The sequence below is a fragment of the Helianthus annuus genome, chromosome 1 (genome assembly GCF_002127325.2).
Source record: "Helianthus annuus cultivar XRQ/B chromosome 1, HanXRQr2.0-SUNRISE, whole genome shotgun sequence".
Taxonomy (NCBI): Eukaryota; Viridiplantae; Streptophyta; class Magnoliopsida; order Asterales; family Asteraceae; genus Helianthus; species Helianthus annuus.
Genome location: NC_035433.2, coordinates 8,317,119 through 8,327,529, shown reverse-complemented (window position 1 = coordinate 8,327,529; position 10,411 = coordinate 8,317,119). Strand labels below are relative to the sequence as shown.

The window sequence follows — 10,411 nt, the reverse complement described above, 5'->3', positions numbered from 1 at the left end:
TCTTTAAAACCACATATATTACACGGGTTAAATAAATGTAATATTGTTTATCAAATAATAAAATAATACACCTTTAAAAAACCTCATTTATTACACGGGTTGAATAAATGTAATTTTATATACCAAACAATAAAAAAAAATTACATCTTTAAAAATATATACTAAATAATAAAACAATATATCTTTAAAACCTCGTTTATTGTACGGGTTGAATAAATATAATTTTATATATTAAATAATAAAAAAATATATCTATAAGAACCATATTGTACAGGTTGAATAAATGTAATTTTATATACAAAGTAAAAAGTTATATCTTTAAAACCACGTGTATTACACGGGTTAAATAAATGTAATATTGTTTATCAAATAATAAAATAATACACCTTTAAAAGACCTCATTATTACACGGGTTGAAGAAATGTAATTTTATATACCAAACAATAAAAAAATTACATCTTTAAAAATATGCGCATTACACGGTTTGAATAAATGTAATTTTATGTACTAAATAATAAAAAATATATATCCTTAAAAACCCCGTGAGTTGTACGAATTGAGTAAATCTAATTTTATATACCAAATAATAAAAAGTTATATCTTAAAAAACCTCATGTGTTACATGGGTTGAGTAAATGTAATTTTATACAGTGAAAATAAAAATATTTAATATATTAATACAAAGTTTGGTTTTCGTGATAAAAATAGATTATTCTGTTGTTGCAAAATTTGTTAACGAAGTCTCAATAAATTTAACCCTTTATTTAAAACTCCGTAAATGTATAAATGATAAATAATATTAGTTAATTTTATTTTAAATTTTAGTAAAATTTATTTTATACCAAACTAAACAAAACGTTTAAATATAATTAATTCAAATAAATAATATTATAAATGAGAAGGAGATTAAACTAAATAATAATTATTTATAAGATATTAAATTAATAATATTTAGTAGGAGGGTTATCTATAAATAATAATTATTTATAAGAGATAGCCTAATAGAATGACAATTGTCCCTAAAATGGTTTCTTTTATTATAGTAGTTAAATTATAAATTGTCGGTGTATCAAAACAATCATATAGAAATCTAGACATACGTGCACAAGTCGTATTTAATTAATTATGATTCCCGTTTAGTTCAATCATTATAACAAAATTATTTGATTGTCGGCAAGCATATCACTTATGGTGATTATGGCAAACAAAAAATAAAAAAAAAAATTGAAAATCTTGTGTCATTTGAAGTTTTCATTTTGTTTGTAGCGGGTCGGTTTTCCTTTGGTGTGTAGTTTGAGATTGTCATATTCTCATCTTATTTTTTATTTTTCTCTCACACTCTGAGAAAATAACATGTCATGATTCATCATATTGATGTGATTAGTCGATGTTTTTCGATGTACCTTGCGATAACAATATTTTTATACTATTCGTTATACTCATTTCACATTCCTCCATCCCTCGTTGCCATTTTCGCTATACTAATTTCACAATTCATACACTGAGAAAATAACATGTCAAGATTCATCACATTGACACCAAAAGTCGGTATAAAAAATATTTTGGTTCAGGAAATTCGGCAATAGTACCCGGTACCATTTGCTCATCCCTAACTCAACCTATGTTATACCATCACACACCACTCACCTGTTTTTTTTTTAATACAATTAAATAAACGTGGAGAGAGTGTATGTGAATAGAGTTGTAAACGAACCAAACGTTCAGTGAACAGTTCGGCGGGAGGTTCGTTTATGTTCGTTCGATTAGCTTAACGCACGAACAAGAAGAAAAAAATTTGTTCGGATAGCTTAGCGAATGAACACAAACACAGGTCTCGTTCGTTGACTGCGTTCGTGAACATTCGGTAATATGTTCAGTTATGTTCGTTCATGTTCGTTTGATTATATTCAAAAAATAATAAACCTTTAATCTAAACATATTGAAAACTTGAAACCCTAGCTAGTTAGCTAAAATTTGGACATTCTAAGACATTTTTGGGGATAATTATATCTAAGTTAGTTAATCTTGATTCATCGTTTGGTGGTGTAGTAGACTTCTTGTGTTTTGATTTATCATTTGATGGTTGTATTAATTACTTATATCCAATGTTCAAGGATAACAATGTTTTTATTTTAAATATTTTCAAGTTAAATGTTCGTTTGTGTTCGTTTTTATTTGCTTGCGTTCGTTTGTGTTTGATGCCAGTGTTCACGAACTATTAGTGAACAACTGAATTTTCTTAACGAACGAACACGAACATAAACTTATGTTCAGTATGCATTCGTGAACAGTTCACGAACATGTTAAAATCCTTAACGAACGAACACGAACAATCGTTTGGTTCGTTTACAGTCCTATATGTGAATGATGAGCTAGATTACCATCCTCTCTGAACTGCAAACTTATGGGATGAAGGGGACAACGTGGCATGATCCCGCGTGGCCACATCATCACCTCGCATCCGCCTCCTGTGAGTATAACACATGAACTAACCACATCATATAGATTTTTAAGAAGTATTCTCCAATATATTAAACATGCAAGGTTTTGAACAATAATAATAATAATAATAATAATAATAATAATAATAATAATAATAATAATAATAATAATAATAATAATAATAATAATAATATAATATAAGTATAATATAATATAAGTATATTATAATAAATACTAGAGGGTAGGCTCGTGCGATGCACGGCATGACTAACAGTTAGTGTCCTTCATTTTGTTGTGCGTTTGGGGAAAATGTTTATGTATGGATAAAAGATAATTAGCCAAAAGACAATGTAAGAGAAGTCATACAAAACGTGATAAGAGCTTGTACCATAAGCCGACCACACAAAATTTAAGGCGTGCATAGCACAGGAAACTTTGTTTGCGGAATCTGTTTAAGAACAAACATGTATGCCAAGTCTAAAAACATACATTACAGGAAAAAAACTTAAAGGAGTTCATAAAGCTTCCGGTTTTATTCAATAATTCACCAAATCTTCTGCCGCTAATGCATGGCCATGTAGTCGACGTTCCCCTTAGTAGTTTCTTGTCTACAACAGGTTTAAGGAAGTAAACATAAGCAACGGGTATGAGCTAGTCAAATCAAATATCTATATGCTTATAGGCAAAATATATACCTTTCACCTAGAGCGCTATCCACAGAACCATCTGAATAAGAACCTTCATAAGTAGGGCTGGGAAATAAAAAAAGGAAATGTTAGGCATAACTTTAACTTGGACGATGTATATATTAGTAGCTCATATGCCATTATTTTGTACTAAAAATTTGATAGAATGTAACTTCGTTCAAGTAGTGAAATAGCGACAAATATTCAATTTTGAACATTTACTTAAACACAACACAAATGGATATGATGTGTAAAACGTATATGCTTATAGGCTAAATACATACCTTTCACCTGGAGCGTTACCCACAGAACCATCTGAATCAGAACCTTCATAAGTAGGGTTGTGAAAGAAAGAAAGGAAATGTTAGGCAGAACTTTAACCTGGATGATGTATATATTAGTAGTTCATATTCCATTATTTTGTACTAAAAAGTTGATAGAATATAACTCCGTTCAAGTAAATTCCCATTTATGAACTGCAGTTCAAGCTCGTTGAAGTTCAATTCATTCCATTTAGCTATTTGGCATGTATAAATAGGGGAAAAAAGCATAAACTAATGATTTAACTTAAATACCGTGTGTTTCTTATTTTCTCGACCATGGTGTAATATTTCTTCAAGAGTCGCCAAACTTTCTGAACAATTAGCAACAACAGTGGTTTTCTTCATGTTGGCAGGTGTCTTCCGATATTCAGTCACAGGTTGCATAATGAAAGGGAGGATGCTTGAATGTGGCTGTGTATTTATAGAGACACGATAAGTAGGCTCTTGGGATGACCTGTGGCAGTTTTCATTTTAATGAAAGTTTAAATGCAAAAACGTTATAGGATCTGAATATGAGAAGTCATCAGGTGTAAAGTTGCTCACACATCTAATTGCATTAATGATAACAAATAATAATAATAATAATAATAATAATAATAATAATAATAATAATAATAACAATAATAATAATAATAATAATAATAATAATAATAATAATAATAAATGATGATAACATATATTTTGATGTTATGGAATCTGAATATGAGAAGTCTATATATATATAAATCTATATTATTAAATAAAATGGATGAGTTAATTGGTTAAAATATTATTTGAAAATCGTTTGGTAATTCCTGAAAAAATGAAAAAAAAAACCAATTTTAGCAAAATAAACAAAAGCCATTTCATAATTTTTTTTTAAAATGTATGATAATATGAACTATGAAGGCTGAATAAGTACCAGATACACTCCGTCTTCTCCGGTATTGATGGTTGCGTGAAATACGACAGAACTTCGGTCAGCATATCTTCGGAGCTAATATTGGATGTCCATGTCGATTTCGAAACCGAAGAATGATTACCTGACCACAATAATTCCCAGAATTAACATCAGCTCCATTATCAAGCAGCAATGCAACAATCTAAAACCACAAAATACCAAAAAAAAAAAAAAAAAAAAACAGCATAACCACAATAATTCCTAGAATTAACATCAGCTCCATTATCAAGCAATAATGTCCAAGTAATACCGGGTTTCCAATCGCGTATGTTACTTAGAAAATGTTTAGAGCCATACCCATTGTTGTAGATATCTCGGCCTGTGTTACGTTCATCGCGTTTTCTCTAAACGTTCGTGTCACTTGGGCCAACAGCCCGGGTTTGTCGGGTTTGAATAGCTCGAGACGCACACCCTCGGGTGCCCTTTTTTCAACCGCGACTTTTAAACACATGATCACTCGTTGCTTTTCGGCTTCTGAACTAATCGGGCTTCCATCTATATGTCTGATATAAAATTCCTGAAAAAATGAAAAAAAAAAACCAATTTTAGCAAAATAAACAAAAACCATTTCATATTTTTTTTTAAAATGTATGATAATATGAACTATGAAGGCTGAATAAGTACCAGATACGCTCCGTCTTCTCCGGTATTGATGGTTGCGTGAAATACGACAGAACTTCGGTCAGCATATCTTCCGAGCTAATATTGGATGTCCATGTCGATTTCGAAACAGAAGAATGATTACCTGGCCACAATAATTCCTAGAATTAAAATCAGCTCCATTATCAAGCAACAATGCAACAATCTAAAACCACAAAACACCAAAAAAAACAGCATAACCACAATAATTCCTAGAATTAACATCATTATCAAGCAATAATGTCCAAGTAATACCGGGTTTCCAATCGCGTCCGTTACATAGAAAATGTTTAGAGCCATACCCATTGTTGTAGATATCTCGGTCTGTGTTACGTTCATCGCGTTTTCTCTAAACGTTCGTGTCACTTGGGCCAACAGCCCGGGTTTGTCGGGTTTGAATAGCTCGAGACGCACACCCTCGGGTGCCCTTCTTTCAACCGCGGCTTTTAAACAAATGATCACTCGTTGCTTTTCGGCTTCTGAACTAATCGGGCTTCCATCTGTATGTCTGATATAAAATTCCTGAAAAAATCAAAAAAAAAAAAAAAAACAATTTTAGCAAAATAAACAAAAACCATTTCATAATTTTTTTTTTTAAATTGTATGATAATATGAACTATGAAGGCTGAATAAGTACCAGATACGCTCCGTCTTCTCCGGTATTGATGGTTGCGTGAAATACGATAGAACTTCGGTCAGCATATCTTCGGAGCTAATATTGGATGTCCATGTCGATTTCAAAACTGAAGAATGATTACCTGACCACAATAATTCCTAGAATTAACATCAGCTCCATTATCAAGCAGCAATGCAACAATCTAAAACCACAAAACACCAAAAAAAAAAAAAACAGCATAACCACAATAATTCCTAGAATTAACATCAGCTCCATTATCAAGCAATAATGTCCAAGTAATACCGGGTTTCCAATCGCGTATGTTACATAGAAAATGTTTAGAGCCATACCCATTGTTGTAGATATCTCGGCCTGTGTTACGTTCATCGCGTTTTCTCTAAACGTTCGTGTCACTTGGGCCAACAGCCCGGGTTTGTTGGGTTTGAATAGCTCGAGACGCACACCCTCGGGTGCCCTTCTTTCAACCGCGACTTTTAAACACATGATCACTCGTTGCTTTTCGGCTTCTGAACTAATCGGGCTTCCATCTATATGTCTGATATAAAATTCCTGAAAAAATGAAAAAAAAAAACCAATTTTAGCAAAATAAACAAAAACCATTTCATAATTTTTTTTTAAAATGTATGATAATATGAACTATGAAGGCTGAATAAGTACCAGATACGCTCCGTCTTCTCCGGTATTGATGGTTGCGTGAAATACGACATAACTTCGGCCAGCATATCTTCGGAGCTAATATTGGATGTCCATGTCGATTTCGAAACAGAAGAATGATTACCTGGCCACAATAATTCCTAGAATTAACATCAGCTCCATTACAAGTAGCAATGCAACAATCTAAAACCACAAAACACCAAAAAAAAAAAAAAAACAGCATAACCACAATAATTCCTAGAATTAACATCAGCTCCATTATCAAGCAATAATGTCCAAGTAATACCGAGTTTCCAATCGCGTCCGTTACATAGAAAATGTTTAGAGCCATACCCATTGTTGTAGATATCTCGGCCTGTGTTACGTTCATCGCGTTTTCTCTAAACGTTCGTGTCATTGGGCCAACAGCCCGGGTTTGTCGGGTTTGAATAGCTCGAGACGCACACCCTCGGGTGCCCTTCTTTCAACCGCGGCTTTTAAACACATGATCACTCGTTGCTTTTCGGCTAAAGGTCGTCTTATTCAAAACCCCAATTATGAGGCCAGACATCTAGCAGGGAAATACCCCAGAATGAAAGGGGTGATCTCGTAGTTCTTGGTCTGTGAAAATGCGTAGGACCCTCTCAAATAGAAATAGAGAACGAAGTAACTAGAAAGATTGTTAGAATCGCCTTCTTCTAGAGGGATCATCTAGAAAGCAAGTCGAAGAATCTTTGAAAGCACTTTCGAACCATCCAATCTTTTACGGAATCGATCCCCTTCTAGGAAAATGCCAATAGGAAGCAGAGGAGAAAAGACCTGAAGGGGAATGCCTGACGGAGCAATGCCGCGTGGAGGTAGAAGGCCCACGGGGTAGAAGTTTTGTATAAATTTATCGCCATGCTTCTGAACTAATCTGGCTTCCATCTATATGTCTATATGTCTGATATAAAATTCCTGAAAAAATGAAAAAAAAAAACAATTTTAGCAAAATAAACAAAAACCATTTCATAATTTTTTTTTTAAATTGTATGATAATATGAACTATGAAGGCTGAATAAGTACCAGATACGCTCCGTCTTCTCCGGTATTGATGGTTGCGTGAAATACGACAGAAGTTCGGTCAGCATATCTTCGGAGCTAATGTTGGATGTCCATGTCGATTTCGAAACCGAAGAATGATTATCTGACCACAATAATTCCTAGAATTAACATCAGCTCCATTATCAAGCAATAATGTCCAAGTAATACCGGGTTTCCAATCGCGTCCGTTACATAGAAAATGTTTAGAGCCATACCCATTGTTGTAGATATCTCGGCCTGTGCTACGTTCATCGCGTTTTCTCTAAACGTTCGTGTCACTTGGGCCAACAGTCCGGGTTTGTCGGGTTTGAATAGCCCGAGACGCACACCCTCGGGTGCCCTTCTTTCAACCGCGGCTTTTAAACACATGATCACTCGTTGCTTTTCGGCTTCTGAACTAACATCAGCTCCATTATCAAGCAATAATGTCCAAGTAATACCGGGTTTCCAATCACGTCCGTTACATAGAAAATGTTTAGAGCCATACCCATCTGAAGTTGAAAGCTGAAATTTCACAGGTTTTATATCCCAACCATGAACATGGTCGGAGTTGCAGACACGCCGCCCAAACCGCCTGCCTGACCGCCCAAGTTGTAGGCGGAAGTAGAGGGTGTAGGTCCCACAAGGAAAAGGAAACTCGACCTCACCATCGACTTCAAACCACCAAATTTGTTGGAGATAAGCAACTGAACGGAATCTGCATAAAAAACTACCAAATAAGCCTTATATATTAGTAGCATATCTCTCATCTATTTTACATATATATACCTATTTATCAAGTAAACAGTTCATAACTTCTTCATCGATTAAGTAACTTTTACATATTAACCTTCAACGCACCGTAGCTTTGACCAAACTTTGACCCAAAACTACACAGGGGCACGCCTTTTTGCCCCTGGTCGACACTTTTTAAACCAAAAAGCGGGGTTGAAAGCAGAATTGCTAGAACAAATCTAAACCATTCATTTCTTTTAAAGTGAAATAAAAGTTGGTATATTTATAAAAAAGATTAAATGATTTCCTTACCTAATTTCTCTACTTTTATTTTGCTCTCTCTTCCTCATAACAAACTTCGTACACATGTGCAGATCGGAGAATTATAGTGAATTTACATGTGTGAAGATGTTTAGAATATAGATGTAGACTTTCACCTGGATTCCTCTGTAGAAATCCAACTCCAGTATCTACGATCGTCAATCCCAGTTATCGCTAATCCATTGGAAGATATCAAAACACAAGCTTTTCCTATGCCTTTATCCAACCAAACTTTCTGCAAAAAAAAAAAAAAAAAAAAAAACCAAAATCATATCAATAAACTTTATTTAAAAAAAAGCAAAAGAACCCATTTCAAGAAACATCAAGATCACACCATCTGCTTTAGTAAATTACTACCTAACTCAATTCAGTATCAAACCAAATTATCATGTCATCATTGTGGGATGTTTTGGATGTGAGCATGCATTATGCATTTAAACTAATTATTGCAATTTCAAACAAATTATAATCCGCTTTACAACTCTGTTTCTAACAAACCCTAATCACCAACCAAAATACATATTCAATTACACATAAACACATACAAAAGTGAAGTCTTTATGCAACAAAAAATGTTTCTAAATAAAACCAAAAAGAATCCCAAAATCAAATCAATACACTTCACTAAAAACACAAGGATCCAATTCAAAATTACCACTATTGTTATTTCAAGTTAAAATCATCAGTTTATAGTACAGATTCCAAACAAATAATAATCCAATTTACAAATCTGTTTCTAACATACCCTAATCACTAATCAACAAACAAATTCAACCAATACACACAAAACACTAATAATTGGCAAGAACAGAATTACCTACGTTTCAAACCCTCTTCTGGCCTCCCGAGTCCCGAGCGCACCACACCACTGAAGTCTCCATCTCTAGCAGCCGACACCAACCGTTCACCGTAGGCTGAACATCCAAAGGAGTTCCTTGAAATGGTGTGATCGATTCCACAGCTTCAGAGGTTGAGAGAACCCTAATTAAAAGGAATAAGGTGGATGGAGGTGGACTTATGATTTTGTAATATATTATTTTAATCAATATTAATTTAAGTATTGCATTTAAAACATCATAAACGTTGATTTTAAAATAGAACATGTAACTAAATTTTAGATTATATTATTTTAATCAATATTAATTTAAGTATTGCATTTAAAACATCATAAATGTTGATTTTAAAATAGAACATGTAACTAAATTTTAGATTATATATAGATAGTTCTTTTAAGTAGTTTTATTATTTTCTTTACTTTTTAAGTTAGATAAATTTATGTCAACTGGTACTGGTATCGAAAAAACCAATACGGTTATCGATACATGAAGGTAAAAACCGACACCAGCCTGGTACAGAAAACACCAAAAGTCGGTATTGAATTGATTTTAAAAATCGTTTAGTTCTGAAAATTCGGTACTGCTACCTTGTACCATTTGCTCATCCCTGATCATGGGTGTCGTACGAACAACAACGGTATCATGCAACTTTTTTTGTTGATTTTCTTCAACTTTTAATGATTTCTTTTTTTAGTTTCAGGGGTAGGGATGAGCTCGGTGCCAACCAATACTGAATCGGTACTGGTACCGAAAATACCAGTTACGTTACCGATACATGAAGGTAAAAAAACGGTAGCGAACTGGTACCAGGAACGCCAAAAGCCGTAACGAATTGGTACTTAAGATCTTTCGGTTCAGGAAATTCGGTACCGGTACCCAGTATCATTTACTCATCTCTGACCACAGGTTTTATATGAACAACATTATTATTATACAACTTTTTTTTGTTGATTTTCTTTTGGTTATCTTTTAGTGTTTTTTCCTATATTTTCTTGTTATTATTGTGAAAGGTTTCCGTGTGCGCAACACGCTTGTAGTGATTTCAAAACACATGTAAACACAGACAAAACTATAAAAGACGTTCGCCGCAACGCGACGATAGTAAAAAAACTAGTTTTCTTAACAAACAAAGTTCTCAAAAATTTCCAAAAAAAAAA

General features: G+C 33.4%; 1 protein-coding gene across 1 annotated transcript; it reads right to left on the bottom strand.

Moving 5' to 3' along the window:
- Positions 1-2,845: 2,845 nt before the first annotated feature.
- Positions 2,846-8,686, bottom strand: LOC110864833 (the record flags this gene model as incomplete). The annotated part of the gene is made up of 6 exons (XM_022113996.2): positions 2,846-3,050; positions 3,413-3,455; positions 3,704-3,905; positions 4,353-4,473; positions 7,599-8,080; positions 8,535-8,686. Coding segments are annotated over 6 exons (1,131 nt in total), but the record flags the coding sequence as incomplete, so codon positions are not given.
- Positions 8,687-10,411: the final 1,725 nt, after the last annotated feature.